General features: G+C 38.5%; 1 protein-coding gene across 13 annotated transcripts in view; it reads right to left on the bottom strand.

Moving 5' to 3' along the window:
• The window catches only part of LOC132202622 (CUGBP Elav-like family member 4), a 310726-nt gene that overhangs the window by 27104 nt on the left and 256919 nt on the right, over nt 1–26703 (bottom strand). For all 13 annotated transcript variants that reach the window (XM_059629639.1, XM_059629653.1, XM_059629701.1 and 10 more), the window contains one exon: nt 3487–3535. In XM_059629639.1, the coding sequence (XP_059485622.1) occupies nt 3487–3535 (49 nt within the window). The remainder of the gene's footprint in view (nt 1–3486; nt 3536–26703) is intronic.

The following is a 26703-nucleotide window of genomic DNA, read 5'->3' as shown; positions in this document are numbered from 1 at the left end:
CAACACCGCGCCCCATAATATCCGGCGTGCAAATCCTCCGCGGCGCTTTTGCATACACATCTCTTTCTCTTAACACGCCAAAATTAATTAACTCTTTGTAAAGAGAATCGAAACACACGTTCACAAACACACTGGCAGGTTCGAAGGCGCCTCTCGCGCAAACAAAAGAGCCGGGAATCGATAAGGCGACGGACGGACGGGTAAATAATAATTTACTTTTTCCTCCCGCCGCGTCAGCTTTTCTTCTACTCCTGCCTGCGCCCTATTTTGGAAAAAAAGTATAAGAAAAGAAGAAGAAGAAGTCTCGACGGATCTTTATTGCAGCTCTCCGGTCAACTTAAATTGGAAAGAAAACTTTTCAGTCAGCGCCTTTTTATCTATATCGCCGGCCGTAATTTTTATTAAAACACGCGCGAGGGGGAGACAAGAGAGAAAAATAAAATTGCAGCTGACGAAGAATTTGTTATTTTCCTTGCCTGAGCGTTTAATTGTTTCCGCTGCAGCGAGAATTCCGCAGATTCCCGTCGCGTTAGAATTCCAATTCCTCAGCGCCGGGGCAGAGGCAAATTATCGTTATTATTATTGCAGCCGCGCCGGCGGGAAAGAGAGAGAGAGAGAAAGGCGGAACTTTGACCCGCCGTGTAATTGGCTTGAAGATTATCAGCCAAGAAAGTTGGGCGAGAAGAGAAAGATGAAAAAGGATTTTCTCCGCGGGGACTTGAGCGAGCGCGAAGCAGCAAGAGAGGGAATATAAGTTTCATACAATTTCCAATCTATTTCTATCAAAGTCGAGCCAGGGATTAAGCGCGACGTGATCGCCCCCTGAAATATGCTGCTCGCCGAGAAAGAGAGCGAGCGGTGTTTTGCTTACGACGGAATTCGCCTCGGGCCGGGAAAATCTGATGTGAAAAATGAATCGCTGCAGCACCAAGTTTGGAAAGAGAGGAGGAGGAGAAAGAGTTGATTTGATTCGTGGCTGAAGTGCTGAGCTTTCAACTTGGTGTTTGATTTGTATTGTCTCAAAAAATGCTTCACGCATTATTTAAAATGAATATTATGTAATTTTTTCTATAATAATTTCTCTTTTTTATTTTTTATTATAAAGAAACGATGGGTGAGTCCGAATACCAAAGAAAGCGATTCTCGAAATGATTCCCGAAAAACGAATCTTAATAAAAGATTCTCGCGCAAGGATTCACCAAGGATTCTGACTTTAAAATTTAATTAAAGAATAGTTCCTGGAGCATCCTTGCGCGAGAATCTTCTCCAGAATCGTTTCTCAATAATCTTTTCTTGAGAATCATTTCGAGAATCGGTTCTCTGATTTTCGGACCCACCCGATGTATTTAAATCATTTAAAAGTAATTTGAAAAAAGAATAGAATTGCAAATGACATTCTTTAACTTTCCTTTAACGTTTCATTTGAGAAAGTAATCATTCGATTCCAGCATTACTTTATAAAATCTCAAGAACGTGTCTTGTCTCGCGTAGATCAAACCGGAGGAGGGCCTCCTTTTAATCAGAGTGCTTTGCTTATCCGGCCATTGTGTCGGGTCACGTAAGGCGGCCCGGCTCTTAACTGTTGCTAATAATGGAGCCTGGTAATCTGGCCCCGAAATGGCTCTCGCTGCTTAAATACCACGTACGCCACCGCCGACCGACAATAAAGCAACGAACATGTGTGTGTGCGGCGTCGGTCATTGTCCAAATGAAACGAGTCTACGAGCTAGACACGAGCAGCCCTTTTAAGTCCAATTACACTTTAAAGCCTCAATCGGACAGTCTGGCTCTCCGAAAATCGACCCGATCCATTTGCATTCGGAGTTTATCTCGTTGCAAGAAAGAGGAGTTTCGCTCTTCAACGCGGCACGTTTCGGGGGTGGTCGGGAGGGAAAACGAGAGGTCAGGGGTTATTTCGGCTACGTGATGTCATTAATGCTGGCTAATAACAAACGCCGCCGGACGCCGCGCAAACGTGACTCTTGGCGTCATGTGACACCAGCAAGATGTGGTTGGCGAATAATAAATTTTTGATGACGAGCGGAAGGAAATCCGAGCAGATTCAGAAATAATATATCCGAGTGCTAAATTTGGAAAGTTATATTTTCCTCGTGACATTCAATATTCACCTAAAAGCTTGCGACGTAAAAACAGTTAAAAAAAAAAACGGAAAAAGTACATAAATAAAACTAAATTCAATTTTAATTGATTGAAAATCTAAACGATTAAATTGTAAAAAGAAAATTACGACCGTGAAAGTAGTAAAATGCCAAATATACATATTGAATTCGTATTTTTTATTTGATACATTTCGTAAATCAATTAAAGAAGGCTCACTGCTGAGAATGGGGTCTTTTTGATTTGGAAGTCTTAGCAAAATTTCTTCTATTGGTGGTTTGTCCAAATATTCCCTCTTTTTAAAATAAATTGTTATCAAAAATTGAATGTTAACAATGTGATGTTACCATTGGACAATAGCAATAGTGATAAATTATTAAATATAAAATTTAAATAAAAATAATCAACCCGCAAAAATATGGATATGCAACCTGCTCGTCCCTGATGTAGAGCAGGTTGCATACCCGCGTAACGAAAAATTATTTTTGGCAACATAATTAAATTTAATTAAACGCGATTGAGGTGAAACTCATAAACCAAAGGCAATTTTGGTCAACATCAGCCCCGAATTTGTGTTTCTGCCCCTGGTAATTATGCAGCGGAACGCTTTCGGCTTTTGCGGAGGATCGTGCGGCCGCGTGTTTGTGGCGTCCGTTAGCTCTCTTTTTGCTTCTCCGCCCTGCTAGTTTTGCGCGTTAATGACTAAATATCGCCCGCAGTAAATTCAGCCGCGAGCAAGGTGCACGCGGCGGTAAATTCGAACACGGTAAACATTTTTCCTCGTTATCCCCGCCGGGGGTGTGTACATTACGGCGGCTAAAGTGGTTCGCGCGCGCGCCCACTGCCATAAACCACATTAAAAACAGCGGAAAAGTGCTCGCCGGCAACAATCGAGCAACTTTGTTTTTCTCATCTCCCCTCCCCGCAGATGAGCCGCTCGAATATATTGAAAGGTAAAGTTGGTTATTTATGGAGAATGCGAGATTTATCCCGCGCCCCAATCACAAGAATAGAAAAGTTTCGCCGTAAATTACGGCCTCGTTCTTAATAAAAGTAAATTATCTGCGAATTCCGCCCTCCGAATTGAATCCCAAGTCGATTTTTATTGAAATGTGTCTGTCGCGCTTATCGGCAGCGCCGCAGCCCCGAGTTTGTTTGTTATTTTTATATATTATATTGCTTTTTTTATTCAGCTCTCATCCATCATCATTCACACTCACCTCACTTATTTGTCACCACGTGTCGAATGAAAACGAAATAAATGTAAATCAAAATGCAATTTCATTTAAATATATATATCGTGTTCATTTGGAACTCGGCTGTCAAAAAGTAAAATTTATGTCTCGCGCTGGGAATTAACGAACTCACCTCCGCGGTTTTCACTCTCTGCAGGTTTGACTTGAATAGGACGGTTCATCTGCAACACAAGAACGTTCCAATTAAAATTTATTTCGGCGAAAAGCTTTTAGCCGCTCACATTTCAAATGAGCTTTCAGCCAATAAACAAACGGCATTTTAAATCACAGCACTACTTTCAATTAACCGCATCACCGATCAAAGAACGCAATTCGCGAAATTCCAGCAAAAGGCTTTTACCGAAAAATAAACAGAAACTGGTTCCTTTTCTCGAAATAAATATATAAATGAATTTATCTTGTGGAATTAGCGGGCAACGCCCTGGCAGCGTCTTCTCCGCCGCTCCGTCAGTGTCACCGAGCGAAATTCTCTCATTTCACCTCGGCCAGCTGCCGCCTCGCGTCGGCTTGACATCATTATAAAAAGAGAGACACACGGCTCGGGGAAAAAATACTACATAAGCGGGGCAGCAGGAACACGACCCGGCGGACAACTAATTTCACAGCGCGCGCAATTAAATCCAAATCCTTTTTATTTCCATCTGTCTTGCCAGCGAGCGAGCGGACACGTGTGCACTGTGACAGCTACAACGCCACGCCACTCATTTTCCTTCCGTGTTTCTGGCGCGTAATTTAATTTTGAGTCTGCTAATCCTGCAGGAGCGGAGGATTTGTTTCACAAAAAGTTGCAAGGCCACCAATAAATGTGAAAAATGTCATATTTGAAACGAAAACTTGCTAAAAGAGGAGATCAATATAATTCTAACTTTTGTTCTAAATAACTTTTTCATATTTAATATTTTATTATAAAAAGTACGGAGTAAAGTCATTAATTGGATTCAAAGCTCAACAAAATTTCTGTCAAGCAAAATCATTGATATAAAAAATTTCAATTTATTTTTCAAACCGTATAATGGAAGCAAAAAATTAAATTACTATCTAAATTTGTAAAGAACGTAACACTTATATATTATTTTACTAATACAATATTAAAATATCATATTACTTCTTAATTTCTTAATTTTATAAATTTAATTTATTTTCATACATTTTAATGTTAAAAAATAAATTGTATTCTATGTATTTTAATAAAATATATAGAAAATATAGATTATGCTTATTTAATTTCAAGCATAACATTTTGAAACTAATAAATGATTAGTATTTTATTTTATAAAGTTCCAACGCGTTCAGTACTTGATACGCTAATCACAATTAATTACACGTCACAGATTCTCTTCTCCTCGATTAATTAATTATTATTAAAAAATTTCTCTGAAGTGTAAACAAAAAACAAAATCTACCAAAACGTGTTTAAAAAGAGGAGATAAATATTTAATTTTCATTTTAGTTCTAAATGTTATCTTTTATATTTAAATTAATTAAACAAGAGTCATCAATGATCAATTCAAAGCTTAACAAATTTCTGTCAAGCAGAAACAAGAACTAAATTTTTTTAAACCTTAATTAAACAACAAAAAGACTTTGAAAGTAAAAAAATAATAATTAAACTGACGATCTGAGTTTTTACTTTTGGAAAATTCGATCATTTAGTTGAAATTTGACATCAATGGAGGAAAAAAAATCGATTTCAATTCCATTAGGAGCTTTTTCTAGCTCACCAATAGTTCTCTTTCTATCTTTGATTAAAAGCGGATTTCAGCCCTTGTGTGTGTGCGCCGCGCGTGTTTGATACTGGAGCTCTCGCTCTCTCGAAGCTGTTGAGGGGATGAAGCTCGTGCTTTTTACTTAACAATAGTTCGGGGAGGAAACAAAGCTCGGTGGCGCGAGGCAGCAGGGAGAGCCCGAAAAAGTTTTGCTATTGTTACTTCTCTCTCTCTCTCTCTCTCTCTCTCTCTCTCTCTCTCTCTCTCGCGAGCGCTACTTCTTCTTATTGACGTTTCCCCCTGCGTGCGATGCCACCACTCGCATGTAGGGCAGCATTTGTTGCAGCCGAGTCAGACGGCGTGAAATAGTGACTAGTTTCGTATGCAGAACGTCAGAAACATTGGATGCGCTTTTTTCCACTCGCGCGAGAGAGAGAGAGATTGATCACCTTGAACATGTTGCGCTGAAATGAGAGAAAAAGGGGATTTTTCACGCTCTCTCTGCAAAACTTCATCATCAGAGAGATGCATTTTTAAATCTGTGTCAAAAACACGCCAGCTTTACATTTTTCAAAAGTTACGGAAACAACTCCTCGGGGTAGAAAATAATATCAAAATCCGTTTTAATATCAAATAGTTAAGGGAGCGGATCGTTTCCTTTTTTTTTGTAAATTTTTTTAGATCAAAGGACAGTCGGAAATTCAGAGGATCAAAGCGATCAGTTTTCTGGTCCGCTGTTCCATTTGGCTTTGAAATGCGACGCCATGGAAATCCAATCTGAAATGGAAACCCGTCGGTGAGTGTCCAGCTAGCGAAAGTATCAACCGCAAGCATCATTACCGCGCGACAATAAAGTTTTAACGACGTATTGGGTATCAGACGTGCGGTTTATCAAAAAATCCCTCCCCCTTTGTTATGGTCCGAAAGTTTTAACGAATTCGGGGGTGTAAAGTTTCTTTTCCTTCTCTTTCGACACACGCACTCGCCCGGGTCACATTTATTTTTCCAGCGAAATGTTGTTTTCATTGAGAGAGAGAAAGAGGAGCTATCGGATGAATTATTTAATAACTCGGGGGGTGCGAGAGGGAGAAAGAGAACGGGCGGCCTAGCGACTTTTGATTTACGGCCGCGAATCGATAGCATCACATATATAAAGAGTAGCAAATCGGGGGCGGCCCCGATCGGAGACAAATTATCCTCTAACAACTCTGCCCCAAGAATTTATTTCGTTGGCTCCGCTCCAGCAGCTTTTGGTGCCGCTTATATGATGCAGCCTGCACACTTTCCGAGCCTAATTTACGACCAGAAATTATTGTTAGGCGAGATTGGGTAATAAGGAAAAGGTCGCAAAAATGTTTAAAAAAGAATTGTTTTTGGGAAAAAAAAGCTATATATGGAAAGGTATTTAAATAAAATAATTTAAAAAAATACATAATTTAACTTCAAATTATGGAGATATTAAAAATTGTTTTAAAAAATGTTTAAATTAAGTAATAATTGCGTAAATCTGATTGGTTGAAAAAGTAATCACTTTTGTTAGCGTGATCTGTTTATCTCCCTCACATACACCTCAATAAATTTGATTTACCAGATCAGTAATATCGCCGTATCTTCTTCAATTCAAAGTAATTCGAAGAACTTTGCCATTAGATCGGGCAATTAAACCGGTTATAAATATTAACGATTATCGATTCTCTCAATTAGTGGAGAAGTGGCGGTCTGATTGGGTTTAATCTCCTTATCGGGTGAACACCTTTCTCGTGCGTTTATATAAATATATCAGTTCAATTTTACGAGAGTGGGCGAATTAACCGTCGGCAGTGGAGCTCGCAAAACACCGAAAGTGGCGAAGTCACGGTCGAGCGGCCGATAATGAGTGCAACAGCGCCGTGGCGCTCGGGCTGCTGCTTTCTACCTCATTAACTTTGATGGCGACAGCGCGAGCGACTATTTAATGAATAACGCGCGCACATTGCCGCGAGGCCTCGAACGTGCCGTTCCATTTGGCGCGCCACTTACGCGCTCACTCACTCCACGAGGAATTCTGTTGCAGCCGCGGACGACACGCATAAGTCGTTCCAGCCACAGGTTTTCGTGCCGAGCCGCAATTAATCTCAAAGCAGACTGAATAGGAAAAGAAGAGCGGAGGAAAAGAATGACTTGTTTATTGTATTTTAAAGAAAGTCAAAATAATTTCTCTTCATTTCTAATATTCGTTTAATTATCTTTATTATTTTTTATTTAATATTATTTTATTTAATTTTATTCATTTCATTTTTAAATTTATGTTATTTTTAAATATTTTTTTTAAATGAATCATTTTAGTTTATTTATTAATAATTTGGTCCATTCGATTGAAAAATAACGGTAATTGAAAAAATCCATAGTAGAAAATAGTCTGTAAAAGTTCTGGTTAATTGATTGGCGATATTCACATGCAAAATTAGCTTACGATAATTGCTGGTTTCATAAATTCCCATAAGGTTGATACATTTTCCAGTTAACCCATATGGATTTTGTATTATTATAATGCACGTTCAGGGTCAAAATTAATTTTGGCGTTTTAATCTCCGTCTGTTCCTTGATGAAAATTTCATCACCCCGTACAATTTATTTTTTCCACGTGACGTTTTTTCTCGGCTCCTTGTTTAATTTCACATGTCGCTTGTTTTTCATTAATATTCAAAGCGAATACGTCACGGTCGTCGTCACCGGCGCCAGTGAACGCTGAGAGATGCAAAAATGGATCCTCAAAATGGTTCATCATATTTTTTGTTTATCTCTGAATTTCCTCAACTAAAAATAATCATTCCAAGCAGAAATCGATCCAAACGAGGAAAAACCGTCTCACTTCCTATCTGTCGTTTTTGATTCCGCGCCTTCGCGCCGAGAATCGATAAACAATCGAGAGTTGTTTTCTTTTATTGGACTCGAATTTCATTTCATTTCGGTTTACGCTGCCTTTTATTGTTTCCCCCGCCGGCGAACTTTTTAGCCACAATAAAAGTCTGCGCGAGAGGAAAGCGATAAAATGTCGCACGTGAGAAACGGAGAAGTGTGGCGGATTTTTTCTTCTTCTGGGCGACGCAAATCTGCCCTCGCAGGGTGACGCGGAAACGCAGCAATAAATCAAAATCAGGTATATTCAGTAGCAGCTTTGCTCGGCTGCGTATTATGTGCTGTGACTTTGGCGATTCCATCCAGTGAAGATCGGTCTGGCCTCCATTGTCGCGACCGATCGTAAAACAAGCGTGTCTACCCAGAGTCAAGTTTGTAACTTTTGAAGGGCAAAAATCGAGACACAAATTTTTAGCCTTTTACAAATTGAATACATATACATATGTATAATTATTTTTTATTTTTCCTGCAAATTGTAATATTGGGTGGGTCCGAATATCAGAAAACGATTCTCGCACAAGAATTCTCAAGGAACGATTCTTTAGTTGAATTTTAAAGGCAGAAACGTTCCCGGAGAATCCTTGCGTAAGAGTCGTTTCAAGAATCGGTTTTCTGATATTCGGACCCACCCATTATGAATTTCTCAAAGAATACACATTGGGTGGGTCCCAATATCAGAGAAACGCTTCTCGAGAAACGATTCTTGAGAAAAGATTCTGGAGAAACGATTCTCGAGAAAAGATTCTCACTCACGCAAGGATTCTCCAGGACTGATTCTTTAGTTGAATTTTAAAGGCAGAAACGATCCTGGAGAATCCTTGCGCGAGAATCTTTTCTCGAGAATCGGTTCTCCAGAATCTTTTCTCAAGGATCGTTTCTTGAGAAAAGTTTCTCTGATATTCGGACCCACCCATTATTTTCTGTCATATTTTGTGGTTGTCATCAGAAATTCTCCCCGAGTTTCTCTGTCCTTGCCGACGGATTTGAATTTCCAAAAACCCCTGCGTCCACAATGACTGCAGATCCCTCTCTCCGGCCGAGTGGAAAATCATGGTGAGTGACTCAATTTTTTCCTTTTCTTATGCAGAAAGTTGACGGTGAACGCACGTCTTATTATTATTTCATTCAGGCGCGTGCATTTCTTCTTTTGAGAGGAGATTTCTAAGGGGGATTACAAATCTTTGTCGTCGGACGAATATGAGTAGGTAGTGGTGGTAGTTTGGCCTCTCTTTCCGGCTGCACAAGTTTTATTAAGATAAAGTAGTTTTCGGCGCGCGGGCAGCGTGCAAGAAAGGGTCCGTCGCTGCTTTTTCTCCTCCCGAGCGCGCCGGCAAAGTTTATCCGGTTATAATATGCATATTGTGCCGTCGCCCGAGTGGAGAGGACACTCTCCAGTATTGCACATCTTTCTTCCTCCTCCCCGGTAGCAACGCCGGTCGTCGTCGTCGCATTATTTATCCCTACGGGTAATATGATAAGAATAAATGTAAAGCCGAGATATACGCGACGTACTACGTTATTGTGCACCAGAGAGATTCGCTGCTGCATTATTTAATGCGGCGCGCGTGTATATATGGCAGCAGCCGACTAATGTTACAAGTCACCACGATTTATCATCGTCGTCTAATTTAAATTACGCGCGGATCTCCACTTTACCAGTTTAAACCGGGGACAGAAGGAACGAGGTGCAGAATGAAATACGGACGGGGTCGAGAAAGAGTGCAAAACTTCTTCCGTGTTTGAAAATTGAGTTAGGAAAGAAAAAATTGAGCTTATTTAAAGTTTGAATTAAATTTTCTACAGCTAATCAGAACCTTTTGAAAACTAAATCAAACAAATGATATAAGTTTTGAACACTTTTTTGCTGAGTAGGATTGGCCGGTTTTTTTCTAGTTTTAATTAAAAATTTATGCGGTGATTTGAGTTTCAAATCAAAATTTCCTTGATGGGTTTTGTGAGTTGTTTATTGTTCAAGAAAAACAATATCCTGATCTATATGTTTCGACTGCCATAATTCATGAGTTGTGAAATAATTTTGACTAGAATTAGTAAAAAAATCATTTTTTTTAAAATTGTTTCAAATTAAGAGTTTTTTGTGGAAATTAAATTTATTGAAAGTTACATTTTTGCACAAACAATTAAAAACTCTAAACAACCCATCGATTATAAGCCGATTTTAAATTCAAATCACCATGAGTCAACCCTCAAACGTGAAATTCTACCACAAAAAATTATATATCTGGAAAAAAATCAATAATTTTCTAAATTTTCAATAAAATTAATTCAACAGTTCTCTCCAAGTCAGAAAGCAAACTGAATAATTCCATTGATACACTTTGCACCTCTATAAAAAGAAACGTCCTCTCTCGGGTGAATGCGGACATCCGACCCTGAGCTTTTTCCATTCATCGCGGCTCAGATTTGAAGCATTTGATGTCTGTTCATTGATTCAAGAGCGCGAGCATCCAATCGTTTTTAACGCAGTCGCATGTGTCGCCGGCGGTGACGTCAATCACATGGCAAATAGAAACAAGTGGATAGAAAAAGCACTGGTAAATTATTGTTGTTGTTGCTGCGTCATTTGAGCAAGTGAGCTGAAGTGTGTGTCAACAAATGAATGTCGGCCAGGGGGCTGTTGCTGCCGCTGCACGGGTTGTTTGCTCTGCACTCACCATCATCAGAGCCAGAGAATGCTGGCCGAGCGTTACTCGAAACGAAACACTCGACTGACCAGCCGATGGATCAACACAATTTGGCCTAATGCAAAATTGCTGCTGCTTTTTAATCGGCGGAGCTGATTGATCGATCAGACGAGTACGGACAGTTCTGCTGGCGTCGGCGTTTCTAATGTAAAATCGCAGCCGAACAACCGATTAGCGTGATTGTGTTTGCTCAAATTACGATAATTTCTACACTCGATAAAAGTCTACTCATCAAAATAAAAGGCAAAAAGCAAACGTAGGAGATATTTAAATAATTAAATCATGACCACGGAGATTTTACTATGAATTTCGTAATCAAATAAAATAGTTAAATTTGTGCAATTATTGCAAAAGTAATTTATTTGACAAACTTTCTCATGCTTAAAATTGTTTCTGGTCTTTTAAAATCAATAAATTATCCAAGCAAACTCAGATTGTTGTATTGTTTCGGAGAGTTTCCGATTAATATCAAAATTCAGATATCGTTTTGCTGTTTTCAGGTGATTCAGAGACGCCATTTTGCACTGGTATGGCTGAAATCGGAGCCGATCGAGGACCGAAATTGCAGCCGAAAGCAGGTGAGCGCACGTGAAAGGGCTCGAATTTCAATTTGCCGGCGCTGAGAGGCCCCTCGTGCGTGCGCTTGTTTGTCAGTCAGGCACGGCAGGCAGGCAGCTCGGAGAGAGATTTCATCTTGATGAAGTGGAAACTCAACCAAGAGGAAAACCCAGCAATGTCGGGTGTGCATTCAATAAAGCGACATTTCGGAAAAGGTGCGGCGGCGGCGGCGGCACATCAAAAGCTAGAGAGAAAGCGCCACGCAAATGCGGCGGCGGGCGACGCAGGCAACACACACAATGCGCACCGAAATTGCATTTGCCGCACGCCGTGGATTCAATTAAGTTTCGGATTAAATACAATACAAGAGAGCAAGGCAGAAATTAAATCAAGGTTGGGCTTTTTGCTCGGCTCGGATGTGTTGCGTGTTGCTTACACGATGGAAAACAGGCGCTTTGTGTTGGCAACGAAAGATGAAAGTTTTAAAATTTGGATATGCCCACAATAATGAACATAAATTTAACATAGTTAAACTCCAAAATAAGAAACTTGAATTTGCATTTTGAAACATGAAATATTTAATTTTCTTTGAGAGTTTTTGTGTTATTTCCGACAAATTGAATATTTATTAAAACAAAGCCCCTTGAAACTTTTTTTCTTTTCAACTTTGGTTAGAATTTACATTTTGACACGGTGACGGAGGGGAAGCGAAATATTCAAAATCAGCATCATTTGGTGCGTTTTCCTTTCTTTTTGTTATCTCTATGCTTTGTTTTGAATTCCAACAGAACGTCATTTGCCGCGCGGCGGAATTTGTATTTTTTTTTTCTCTCTTCTGCTTCTTTCGCCGCGCGTCGTCGTCTTTTGATTTCTGACTGCTTTCGAGCGTCGAGATCAAAAGGCGCACGCCGAGACAAATCCACCTGAGCTTTGAGACGGGCACAGAGAAGAGATGAAAAAACACAACACAAAATCGATCGGCAGAGCAGCAGAGCCCGAGGTGGAAAGAATAAGGCGCGATCCTTCACCCGCCGTCCGCCCACACACAAGCACGCACCCCGTGACAAGTACACTTTCAATTCGCGCAGATAAATCTCGCAGCCGGAAAATTGAATTCTCGGGCGTAAATTGCCTGTTTACCGCCGTCGCCACGAATCAAAGGGAAAGAAAAAAAAATATTTTGGTGTGTATCAGAGGTGGTGAGTAAAAAAAAGAAATGGGACACATTGCGTTTCCAGGAAAGGATTTTGATGCAGATTTTGGTATTTGAAAAAAAGATGATCCCAAATTGATATTTCATTTATTTTGAAATATGCTAAATTGCAAAAAAAACCAATTCAAGATTTTTTAACGGTGATTTGAATTTAAATTCATCTTTTCCTTTATGGATTTTGTGAGCTGCTTAGAAAAAATAGCATCATGCTCTACATGTTTCAATGATTTCATGAGCTGTGAAATCATTTAGACAAAGAATTATTACAAAAAACAACATTGTTTTTCCCCCCAAATTAACCATTTTTATTGAAAACTTATTTTACAGTTGTACACAAAATAATTTTAACGAAAACTTATAAATTTTGAATAAAAATACTGTTAAAAGATTGATTTTTGTACTAATTCTTGTCAAAATAGTTTCACAGCTCATGAATTATTTCTCCAGCCTGAAACATGTAGAGCAGGATATTGTTTTTCTTAAACAACTCACAAACTCCATCGAGAAAAAGCCGATTTTAAATTCAAATTACCATGAATCAACCCTTGGTTGCGAAATTCTACCACACGGATTTTAAAAATCCCATTTAACATTAAATCTTACATTCTAAATTTTAAATATTTGTGTTCTTTTTTTAAAATTGTATTATTTTTAGTTGAAAAAAATGCTTGTCCCTGATTTCTACAAACCTTCAAAACGAGGTATTTTATTTATGACAAAAAAAATGTATTTTGATGGCGCTAGTGCCGGTGGCAATTGAGAATTTTTCCACGAAGCAAAGTGGCGATTCATTAGCCGAGCCGTCGGTGGCCGGTCGGTCTGTCCGTGTGTCGGGTGCATTAGCGTTATTGGCAAAAAAATCCGCTGACAATAAAAATCCGCGCTGGCTTTATTTTCGATATTGCTGCAGCTCGACTGCGGCGGCGGCAAATTAAATCGAATTACTCATCCGCTCTTCTCTTGTCGGCGGTGGAGAACTCGGCGCTGCTTTTGTGCAAACCGAGCAGAGCCAACTTTTTAATAACTTTTCAATTTACCGCGCGCGCCCGGCGCATCCACTTCATCTTTCTTTCTCTCTGCAGGTCTGATTAAATTATATTTAATCAAACTTGTCGTTCGACGACGACGAGCGGCAGGGATGGTGGCGGTGGCATCTTTCCTTGCCGTCCTCCCCTCTATTGATTTCTGCCGCCTTGATGCCATTTTTCGGACCAGCGAATTCGAGCAAATTGACAAAGAAATTGAGGATATGTTCAAGCATTGAGACGGGAAGAAACAGAGCCTGTTGAGTTTTTCAAAGAAAGATTCAGAGAAAAAACATCTAGAAATTCCAATTCGGATACTTTTATTTATTTTTTCATTAGAGTCTATGATAATTTTATAACTTTAGGTTGGAAAATTTTTAAAGTGCAAGGAAATGCATTTGTTTTTAATTTTGCTAACTATTTTAAATTAAAGTTTCTAAATAAATAATGGAATCCTGTCCAAATTAAGTTTGCATTTAGATTTAAATTAAAGAATGAAAAAGTTAATTTATTGTTATGATTTTTTTTTATTATTTAAATTTTGTATTTAAAATAGTTTTATATTTAATAATTAATCAAGTTTGTTATCCAGAAATTATTTTTGAGGCCTTTGACGGTTTTAACTTGATTGAAAAGTTGATCGGAAGCCCTCGGAGGGTTTTCAAAATTAGTTCCAAAACACGCTCTGTTTTATTTTTTTAGCTTTTATTTTGACATCAGTCTGGTCGTGACACAGGGTGTTGCTTTTGCAGCCACTAATTTATTTTCCCGCATCCGGGAAACGCAGGCAGCGCTGGAAAGGCAACAAGAGAGTGCAGCCGTAAAACAAAGTCAGTCTGCAAACCGCAGCCTCATCAAACCACGCGCGCGTGCAAGTTGGACTTCAAAGGACTGCGCGACTGTCGCTTGCAGCCCCGCGTGTGTTATTATCGCGGTTGACGAGAAGAAGAAAAAAAAATAAACAAGCACGTGAGGGCGCGAAAAAGAGCCGAGCTCGCTTTTCTTTGGTAATATTTTCCTGGCGATTTCCGTCGGTGACGAGTTGAAAAGTCGAGCAATAATATAAAAGCTCGGCCGCTTATTTTATACGGCGGCTTTTATTTACGGTAATTTGGTTTAATGCGTGCGAGCGCCGAGACTTACTTTTAGCGCGGCCGCCTCTCGTAAAGCAAAGCCGGGGAGATTTAAAAATGCACCCGAGAAATTCCTCGTGCCGCCGCCAAGGAGTAGCTTTTTATGGGCAGAGGACATATCGTTTGCAGGAGAAGAAAGTTTTCGGAACCAATGAGCCGAATTTTATGTGAGCCGCTGAAATCCCCGCCGCAACTTTGCGCCGCCGGAGCGAATCTGGTCGCACGCGCGGCCAAACGGTTATTTATCAATTTACGAGAGTCCGCTCCCCTTTTCAAAAGTGAATTCCTTTTAGTGCCGCTGAATCCCCGGAACAGCCAAATATAGTTTCAGATCACATTTAAAACTATTTATGCTTTAAAAGTGCAGATTATTGGTTGATACGATGAATGGAATAATTCAGGACGGTGTGCGAATATCATAATGTTGATAATATTATTATTTAAATTTAAAAAATAAATGTTTTAATTAATATTTTCAGTTTTATTCTATTACTTACTTCTTTGCTTAAATTAAATTTATTTTTATACAATTTAATTCTTTTATAATGATTTTTATTTTAAATAATAATTTTCTTTTTATTGAATCGTAACAGTCTGAAACTCTGTTAAATTATTAGTATATATTTGTTGAACCTCCAATAATAATATTCATAGTATTAACTAATATGTCGATTGATTGAACTTCTATCATCTTATTTATTGAAAAAATTGCTTATAATTAAAAAATTACTGAAAGAAATTATATCGTGGATTCCGAAATTGTACGACATAACTTTTGCTTGAAAAACAAATTAAAATTTCAACTTTTCATTGGAAATTTTAAATCTTTTCAAAAGATTTTAATTTCTGTTTAATTTCCGTTTCAAATGGATAAATAAATCAAAATCCTACATTTGTCTGTCTTAAATTTAGAGTTTTATTTGGAACAATTATCTTTTTTGGAAACAGAAATCCGAATATGTGTTTTGAAAAGAATTAAAATTTCCAATTAAAAGTTCAAATTTGGACACTTTAATTCGTTTTCCGAGCACTGATTTTCTCGCTCAGTTTCTGAAACCAAGTTTAAAATATTTTTGAAAAATTAAAACGGAAAACTGAAATAAACTTAAAATCGCAACTCTTCACTATAAAAATAAAAAAAACCACACTCAGAATCACAAATAAATAAAAAAAAAATGGTTTTTTAAATATAAATAGTAAAAATGAAAGATTTGATTAATCAATATCGGCTCCAATTTCGATTTGGTCAAAACTTTTCGCCCAGCTCATTTTCATTTCGTTGCTCATCTCTCAGCTCTCGCGGTTTTTTTTTTCACTCCACATACATATTTTCCAGCCGAGAAATTAACGCGCGTGTCAGCGGCAGTCGCGGAGTGATTTCGGTCGGCTTTTGTATAAATTTGCAGAGCAGATAAAAAGCGCGCGCGGCACGGCAGAGTGAATCGATTCGGGATGAAAACAGGCGGTGACAGCTGTCATGGGCACGCGCCTGCCCAAGAAGCACCCTTTAAATTCTCGCTCGGCCCAGGGTGCAAATTGCTTTATGCAGCGCCGACGAGACCGACCGACAGACCCAGAATGCATTTTTGATGAAATCTGCCGCTCGCTCGCTCTTTCTCTCTCTCGTCACTTTTATACGAAAACGAGCGAGAGGAATCTTTGAGCCGCCGAGGGGATCATGAGCAGCGAGAGTTGTTTTATACATGCGGCGGCGGTTTTACGAGTTCCCAAGTGTGTCTTTTGCCGAGGAAGAGAGAAAAAGGTGGGAAAGCGAGAGGGCGGCCAAATGAGAGAACGTGTGCTTTATTGATGCGATGCCGTTTTGTAGTTGTGCAAAACACCCGACGCGGTTCTCGCACTTGTCATTTACTTTTTCTCCGCCCGCCAAAAGAAAGGGAAAGAGACGTGCGAGAGCAATTAGGGGATGAGTCGGCGGTGAAAGAGGAAAAATGTCCGCAGCCTGCGTTTTTCATTTGCTGAAAAACAGAACCACCTGCGCGGAAAATCATGAAAATTGGACGTAAATATTATTTTCGAACCAAAGTTAAAGATGCTCATAATCTGAATTGTCGATCAATTTAATTGATTTTCCGTTTAATATTTATAGCTTTCGGACTTACGTGTTTTTCATTTTGAGTGAAATCTGAGCAATTTTGTGAATTAAATAAATTGTACCAATTTCTTTTTAATTCCTCAATAAAATTTAAAAAATTATTGAGCTCATTTGATAATTAATTAATTTTCTATAAGGAGAGATTTTAGCAAATTTCCCTCCGAAATTTATAAATGGTGATTCGGATTTAAATTCAGCTTTCCGTCAATGGATTTTGTGCATAAGTCTTTTATTGTTTAAGAATAAACAATATCCGGCTCTACATGTTTCGGACGCGGGCTGCAGCCAAAATTCATGAGCTGTGAAATTATTTCGACTAGCACATAAATTAATTTTATAAAATTGTTTTCATCAATTGAAATTTTTTTCCAGAAAAAATCACCGAGAATAACCTCTTGATCGTTACTTTCTATTACGAAATTTATAAATTTTAACAAAAAGTTATTGTTCTGGGACCTCATTAAAGCGATCAGCATTGCATGACCTTGTAATGCTATTCTTATTATCAAGGTCAACGTCAAATGGTGTTTTTGAGGTCCCTGATCAGTTCTGAGTTCTGATATCTTTTATAATCTAAACCTACTGCGTTTTTTTTAATGGAAAAATAGAAATTTTTTTTATTGAATAGAATAATTTCAGTTTTGATATATCAGGACGAAAATTGATAAAATGAGGAAAAAATTAATAAACTTTTACTTTTACTTTCAAGGAGATTACAATTTTAGGTTTCCGCCTGTGTGAAATGCAATACCCCTTTTATCACTAATTTTCTCACACTCTCTCCGGCACAAGTGGCACATATCAAAGCCGGTAAAATTATGAATCATCGTCGGTGCGTCCCTGGTGGTCTATGTACTGCTGACCGGCCGGCGTCTCTCGTTTCGCACACAAAAGTGGCATGTTGCTCATCTCGGATGATAAACGAGCGTCCGGCGGCTGTGCAGGCAAAAGTGACCTGCAAGCGGTTGACCCGCCGCACACGAGGCGCCATCTTCGCCTCTCGGGGGAGCTTGTTACGCGAATATCGTACATAATAACCCGTCGCCGGTTATAAATACGAGTGTAACGCGAAACAAAAGCCGTAAAAAATAACAAGCGAGAGAGAGTTTCGCGAGTTTTATATATATTATTGCCGCAATTTTTACGCCATTTGCCGGCAACGTTATCAAGAATTATTGCACTCGCTTTTTCCTGCGGCTCAAATGCGAGCGAATATCTCGGAGAACGCCGAGCTGCTTTTTTTTCCTTCCCTTTTCCGCGTTCTCGAGCCTTTTTTCGCCAAGCTCGGTTTGTTGCGAATGGCGAGGAGCGGCGCTTGTTCAAGTGGCGTGTTGCTCACTCGCTCTTTCGGTCGGGGGAGCTTGAGCGGCGGTCGGCGGAATATTTAATTTGTTGATATTAAATTGCTGCTGCTGCCGCTTCTACAAAGCGCTGCATTTTATTCGCGCGTTGCGGATTTTTCGTCGGCAACGTAATTAAGTGGAAGGCGGAATTTTATATATCCTTGCTTGGAATATGGTTTCGGAGATTTGGGAGGTGAATTTTGCTTTGCTGGAATTTAAGATATTTGTTAATTATGAGCTGGAAAATATCCACACATAAGAAAGAACTTTGAAATTTTTTATTTTTAACACACAATTCATTGATTCCTATGCAAAGGTACTTTCTATTTGGTTTCAGTTGTAAAAAAATGTCATTTTTAGAAATTAAAAATTATTTCTCACAAAGGGAATTGTTACATGAAAAAGATATATCCCCATTTTGAAAGCAGCAATAAAATTTTGCTTTCCAAAAACAAAAAACTGCTAAAATATTCAGTCATAATATTTATGGAAGTGGAGAAATCTTGATTTTCCTCGTTGTAGAAATTGTTTTTATTCGAAAACAACAACGGCTTTTTGAATATAAAAAAACAAAACGTTTACAACAAGGAAAAGCCCAATTTCTTCACTTCCATGATCATTTCCTCGAGCGTCAATTTCTTGAAACAGAAATTTATGTATAAATATTTTTTTTTCAATGATTATTATACGAGTTAAATGAAATTAATTCTATTATTATTAGACTTTAATTGTAAAAATTTATCGACAATTTTTTTGTTCGAATTACCAAGAGTCGATCAACACTCCCGCTATGACCTCAGAAAACTGGAAAAATACTTATTTCGAAAAGAGACACGTTTTTACAATGATACGGTTTTCATTTTGGTTTTGCAGAAATAAAGATTACCAAGTATGTGCAAAAGTTTGACGAAAAAATCGGTCTTAACCATTTAAGAATGTAAAAAAATAATAATAATAGTACGATTTCGATTTTCTATGATCAAGCGCAGATTTGTAATTAATTCATTATTAAAATGACTTAATGCATTATATTATAAAGTATGCACGCCATGGTGTACAAAAAGCATTCATTTAACTATTTAATATTTATTAAAGTTTTCCCCTTCTTTTTAAATTTCAGTTTGGGAAATAATAAACAAATAAAATCGAATCTAAAAGAATTTCACCCCTTAACTTAAAGCGTATTCCTTTCATGTGTGCATTTAAAAAACGCCACAGGTTGCCGTCGATTTCTTTGCTACTCCTTCTTACTCTTTTCAAGTGACACACGTGCTGCACCTCGCGCTCCAAATGCAAAGTCCTGTGTGCAAAATGAGTGTCACCCTCGTACATACATGCGAGTGTGTCTTTGGCGGCGCCTCTTGTACATTATTGATCCGATGGGAACGGCCGTGATGCTCATGTGAGCGAGAGAGCGAGCGGAGGTGGGCGAAAAGTAACACACCGGGGGATGCTGGGGGGTTGTGTGTGTTTTTAAAGCCTCTTCCTTTTATAATGACTGCCAGCCGAGCCAGCCGAGCGAGCGAGCGAAAGAGCGAAAGAGAGCGGGCGGCTGCGGATGGTGCTGTTGTGTTTTTACAAAAATTACGCTCGCAGTAAACCTCTGTAATTGAATTGCAGCTTAAAGCAGACGGCTCGTCAAAAGGGGGTGAAATGCAACCGACGCGCGCAGTGCACAGAGACACCCTTTTGCGACAACATGACTGAATTTTACACAAAAAAGACTCGTTTTTCTAAATTTATTTTCCAAGTTAGGGTCCAAAATTTAAATAAAAGAATCTGAAAATTTAAAAATTAAATGTTTTAATCTGCGATTCTAAATTGAAAATGAAAATAATAATTATCTTTTCTCCTTGTTTCATCCCCTTTTTTCTTCTCTGTGTGAAAATATCGATTGCACTTGTGTACGTGATGGCCCGTGGCGTCGGATGCGCACACAACGCACGTCTAATTAAAGAGCAACGACGGCAATCTGATTCAATTTCAATTTTGCGCTTTTGATTGTGTGCGAGCCGCCGCCGATGTGCCATTCCAATTAATCAATATTGATCATGATCAACAATTCAGCCGCGGGCAAAAATCCAGTCATGCAGACTTGTTGAGTTTGCATGACGATTGTTTCGCCCGCTGTCACTGTGAAAAATAAGCCCTGCTTGCCAATGAATAAATAAAAAAGCAAAAAAGTGTCCGGCGTCTTTTTTAAATGTGTCGACAAAGGACTTTGAATGATTCATTCCTCAAATTTCCTGGAATATTAAAAAAAAATTTTATAAAACAATAAGCGTTCGAAAAATTTAAGAATAATTTGAACATTTAACAAGCTAGATTTGTAATTTTTAACACTAAAATTTTTTAAATATTGTTTTTATTTTTTATTTTTTACAAATTACAATAAAATGATCATTTTTTTAAAATAACTTTTTTGTATTATGTCTTGAATCATAATCACAGAAAATTTGTGAATTTTCCTGTTTTAAACAACTTAATCCTTTTGTTGTCAGGTTTCATGAATTTCACCATTCTTCACTAAGGGATTTACCCCGTCAAGACTGACTTTCCATTCTCCTCGTCGGTATGTTTTTTCTTTTCTTACTCTTTATGGAATTTTCAGATCAGAGTAAAATTCATCGGCATCATGACTTCTGGCTTTGCAACAAAAAGTTTTGCAGCTCACAAGAGTCGCGTACGTATCCCCGGAGCAAAGTTTGCCGGCGGCGCGAGCGAGAGGGAGTCACTGAATATGACGGAACGTATTTAAATGTGATGAAATACTTTCTTTCTCTCTTTCTCCGCCGCCACGTGAAGGAGGAATTCCAGCGTCAGAAATTTATGAAAAAACTTGCTCGCGCGCGCATTTCTTTCCGCCACTATGGGTAGTTTGTATTCATATCCTGCTTCAACTTTTTCTCTCTCGCGCTCTCGTCCCGCCGTCGAAACTTACTTTTCTCTCTTTTCGGCGGCAACGATGACTTCTTCTTCTTTCGTCTCTCTTTTTTCCACCTAGATATCTACGACCAAGGTGGGGTGGCGAACTATAAATTCGACACAAAAGCTCACTCGAGTGCGAAAAACGAGAGAGCAGGTGAACAAAAAAAAAAAGCATTTCGCAACTTCCCCTCTCTCCAGATTTAATTCGGATTCACATTCGTTTGGCCACTCGGGTAAAATCATTTCATATCCCTGCCTGCCTGCGCGGGGGGTGAAAATTATTCCACCCCCGAGCCGGATGGTTGTAAATTACCTCGAGTGCGTTTGTGCCCTCTGGTGTCCAGCAAAGCATTCTGCTTTTTCTCATTTCCCCGCGGAAACCCCAGCCTTTCATCACAAACATATATTTTTTCTCTCTGGCGTGCAGATGAAAAACATCATTTTCGGCTCTCAGAGATTTTATTCTGCCTGCACTTGCTGCGATTCAGCGGACACGTTTTTAATTAGGAAGCCTCTCGCTGCTTCTTTTACTCGGGTATTTTTTTTCCGCCTGCAATTTTTCCGGGTGTGCGTCGACGGGTAATCAACTTTGGCTCGACGGTCGTCGTCGTGACACAGGAAATTGGCAAAAATCAATCAATTTTCCGCTGAAATGGACCAATTTTATACGGATCAAATTTGCCGTGCGGCGAAAATGGCGGCGGAATTCGCGATCGATCGGACCTGCGAAACAAAAAGCGTCTCGTTTGCTGCGTTTTAAACGGATTTTTATCAGCTGGGGAGTGGCGTCGCCTTAAGATTATGGGCCACCTGTTAGCAAGAGCGCCTCCCTTCTGGACACGCAATCGATCCGCGCGCGCGATTCTTCTCGCGCCCGCAATTGGACGAGAATTTTTTCATGCATATAAAGATGAGAGAGAGATCAAAAGCAGTGGTGAACAAAGGCTGATGAAATACAGAAAAAAAAGTCGACACGAGTGGCTAACAAGGCTTATTATCCGCGCAGGCAGTTGCATCCGAATCAGCCCGCGGCAGCTCCAAATGAAGCAGCTGCGAAGCCAAGAAGAAAAATCAAAAGCGAATCACTGGCTCTGCCATGGGAGCAACGAGGCCAGATGAGAAAAAAAATGGATCACCCCGCACAAAGGGCGCGCACCAGAGCAGATTTCTTTTTGCAGAAAGAGAGAGAAAGAGCAATGAGAACAAGAACAAAAGCGGTTAGGGTGTGGTCTTGATTGAGATGCTAGAAAATTTTTAAGTTAATTTTCATATGATTCGGTTAATTTATTAAAAAAATTTAAATCTTTGCAAAGTTGCAAACAAAATGGTAATCCGTAGATGTGAAAAAACTCTAGTCGAAGATTTTTTATACAAGTTTTTTACAATTTAATTAAATATCTTGTTTATTTCGACTTGATTTGTGAAGATTAAACAACAATAATTAAAACAAAAATACTGACTTTAACGTAATTAGAAAAATATATATATTTTATTGCTTAAAATTAAGTTAAATTTAAAATATAAAGAACAAAAACCAAGTCAACCGAGGCTCACTGAGGCGTATGGGGTAATTTTTATCTCGGAAGTTTTAGCAAAATTCTTGCTCATGTTGTTGCCGTCAAATAATCAACAATAACAATAATTTTTAAATAACTTTTTTGTTTTCCTTTTTGATTGCTGTTTTTTTTTAATAATTTAATTTTCATGCAATTAATCACAAATTTTAAGGTGACGCGGCTGTTCCATTAAAACAGTCATATTAAGAAAATATAAATTTAAAAGAAACGCGTTAGCTGCTGCTTGTCCAAACTTTTTTTAATAAAAACACCCCTGTCTCTCTCTGTGCGAGCGGATTTGTCCTCTTTTTGTTCTCCGTCGTAAAAAGAGAGAGAAAACGGCGTCACCCTTTGCTCCGCTTATTATTTTTCCCTCATTTTGCGCCGTGAAAAGAAAATTTAATTAAGGCCGAGTGCGTATATAAAAAGTGCGCGCGCGTGTCCGATCGATGGCAACTCTTCTTTTCTCCCGAGGGCTTGCACGGAAAAGGGCCGCTTTAATTAACGGTCGCCGGAAGTGCGCCAATTCGACAGGAAGTAGCCGCGCAGGTACCAACACAGAGCACTGCAGATTAAATTTCGCGAGGTGAAATCAGCGTTATGAATATGTTATGATGATAATTGCGGCACACACAGCACGCTGCGTTTGAACTCTGCGGCCGCAATTAGCATAATGGAAAAGGCTTATTTGAGGTCAGACCACTTTTTTTTCTAAAAAAATACAGACTGCCCTAGCCATTTTCGCGGTTGGATTGCAAAAAATTGCCTTTTGTTCCAAAACTTTCATTTGGCAAACATCAATCTCGGTGGAAACGAAAACTTTTTCTACCTGGCGTGATCGAGCACTGCTTTTGCCAGTCAGTCGCACTTGCTACGGACACAATTTTTGTTTTCCAGCCGCTTGATTGATGACGAATTTAATCATTCATTTTCTTTCTGCGCCGCCCAGCGCCTTCTATACGATCAGTCATTTTCGCGCCACTGGCGACAAACGGTAAATATAAAAATTCCGCGAATTTCATCGCGCGTGCCAGCGTCGCTCCCCGGAGAGCAAGTCCATTCCGGGATAAAAGATATGAGATGCCCAGCAGGCGTAAATAATAAACGACCGTCCACTTGACCGACCAGATTGGAACCGTCTTCGATCCCGAATATTTCCTCACTATATATTTAATAAGAAAAGGATCCAATTTATGGCTCGAAAAAAATAATTCTCTCCAAGTTGAAATTTTTCCCTCGTCTCTGACTGTTGAAACTTATCGGCTGACTTCTCGATATTGCATCCTGCGAATGCAGCAGTTAATTCAATTACGAGTGTTTGCTCGTGAATGCAAATTAATTCAAAAGACCCTCTCAGCGTTTAATGCTCGCTCCACTTCCGTCCAAGAACAAAAGCAGCAAACTTTCTTCTTTTCATCAGCAAATATTTGAATGAGTTCTCGATTAATTACAGTCTGCACTTTGCAGTTTGATTCCAGAGTTTATTCCTCGTTTTGCTAATATCTTAATTTTAGTTAAAAGATGAAAAAAACCAAGTCAATCGAGGCTCACTGCGGTGGTCGGGGTCTTTGATCTCGAAAGTTTTAGCAAAATTCTTGACGGTCCAAAAAATCCTTTACTTTTCAAATAAATTGTTTTCAACAATTGAATGTAAACAATTTGATGTAACATTTAGAAAAATATACAAAAATATAAAAATTTTCTATAATTATTTGATCAAAAATACATTTTTATTTCAACCAGTCCAATTTCCAATTTATTTGAATTACGGTCAGCATATCTGCTTTTATTATTTTTTAATTTTTTTCATTTAATATACAATATTAGCAGGTAAAAATATCAATTGAAATTTTCTGTCGACTAATTGAAATATACGTCGTGCACTCAACTGGAAGGTTGATTTCAATTTTCGGTCAAATTTGCAATTTGCACGGCTGAATCAATTTCGATTATTAATTCTGCGCGCAAAACACGGCCGGGGTGTATTTGAATGCACGTCAATTTTATGCACAATTTCGCGGCACAAAAGCCGGTAATTACAGCTGTCATTCACCACCGAGCAATATATGATCGAGCGAGCGTCGAGTGCTGCGAATGAGAAATGACAGCTCTTACTTATTTCTTGCGTCTCTCGACTGCATCCTGGAGAGAAATTGTCACTTGTATTGAAAATCACATACATATGACCTAAATTTCAATAAGAAATCAAGCGAGTGAGGGGCGGAATCTTAATTACAAAACCGCAGTGTTCATTTTCATCACAATGACGCTCTAGATTTGATTATTTTCTGCAAATGATCTGATTAAATTGCTGCGGATTTTGTTATAATCGCGGCAGGGCTTTGTTGTTAATAACGCGCGTTTGTTTATTGTTGACGGACAATAGGCTCGGCCTGCTGGACATGGCAGCTTCCCCGAAATTCAGCGGCCGTCACGAGCACCTGGTATTTGCAGAGATTTCACTTTCAGCCCGCGCGCGCTGTATATGCAAAGCCAGTCGACGGACCGACCAACTCTCTTGTTAATCCGTGCGCGCACGTTATTAAAATCCACTCGGCAACAACTAGCTTTTGATCGCACACGCCAAACTGAAATGTTTTGCCTCCGCGAACAAACTAATCCTGTCCAAAACACTCGCTAAAATCAAATCTCGCTACTCTTGTTACTTGATTTTCAGTTAATCCTTTCTACAAAACAGAATTTTCCTGTTTATTTTTTACGCTTAAAGCTGCTTTCCAAAAGTTAAATTATTTTAAATATGTTGTAAGAAATGTCAGAATTTGAGAGATTATAATAAAATTAATTTCAACCATGGTGTTTTTCTCCACTTAAAATTAGTTTTTTTTGCAAGTGTTCTGGCAAAACAATTTGTGATTTAATTAAATGATTATGTATAAGCATAATTATAGTTTGCAAGTTCAAAATCCATCTGGCAAAATTGCAGATGTCACGAGATTTTCTATTTTGAATCATCAGACAAGGGCAAAGAGTGATTTATATGTTCCTGCTCAGACACTGTTAATTTCGAAGCAGAACCCTTTGACTTGTCTGGCTTCCTTGTATAACAAATTGCCTGTTTCGATTCGCTTGGAGCCTCGATACAAGTTTTTTGAAAGTAGTTTGAGGCGATTTGTTCATTCACATAAATTTAATAGCAAAGAAGAGTTTTTTCAACTAATTAATACATTGTAATATTTTTTGTTGTTTTTTTACTCTCCATTTTCTACTTGTTTTGTACTATGTTGCAAATGGGGCGCGTTGCAGTGAGTCACTACATCGTGGCGACGCTTCATAAGTCAATAAAGATCAATAATAATAATATATTAATATTTTATTGACAATGAGACAAAACTCAAAAAGTGTATAAATTTGTGGTAAAATACAAAGAATATTGAATGATTCTTCAATATTTTCCATGAGAAATTGCACTCTGATTTCTTGCGATGCATTTTCATTTAAAAAATTTCCTCTTCATTTTGCAGTAAAGCGCCCTGGGAATCAATTCACTCATTTTCCTCCGACAAAGAATGCTAAATGCGCACTAAAAGCTCCGGTTGGATTTCCAGAGAGCGCAATAATGCATAAGTGCGATATTATGCACATGATAATCCCACCGATATTGAAAACATGCACGTTATTAATGCAAAATGCTTTTGTCCGCAAATGGCGCCGGGCTTGACCTTAATCCGCGTCCGTCGGTCTCGGATTACCGCGGCAGCGAGAGAGAGAGAGAGCCGGGGGCCCCCAGCGAGGGGTTTTATGCATTCGTGTCTCTCTCTGAAACCAGCAAATTCATTATTAATCTCTGGCGTCGGATTTTTAATTAAAAATTTAAGATGGAGCACAAAGACTGAGGTGTGGCATTATCAGAATTAAAAGAGCTTAAATTTCAATTATAGTGTTACAAAATTTTGCAAAAAAAAGACCAAACGTTGATTTCTTTCAAATTCCTATTAATTAAATTTAATAAAAAAATAAAAAATGAAATAATTTTTGTTTCAAAAAGTAATTTAATTAAAAATTTTTGTAAGTGTCCCCTGAGAAGAATAAATAATAATAACAAAAATGCAGGTGGTTGTGAGGGAAATGCATATAATTAAAAATATATATATATAAAGATAATATTATAAATATCAATAATTTGGTAATTTGAT

This window comes from Neocloeon triangulifer, unplaced genomic scaffold (assembly GCF_031216515.1).
Source record: "Neocloeon triangulifer isolate White Clay Creek 2 clone unplaced genomic scaffold, ASM3121651v1 ptg000002l, whole genome shotgun sequence".
In the NCBI taxonomy this organism is placed as follows: Eukaryota; Metazoa; Arthropoda; class Insecta; order Ephemeroptera; family Baetidae; genus Neocloeon; species Neocloeon triangulifer.
This window is presented reverse-complemented; position numbering and strand designations above follow the sequence as displayed.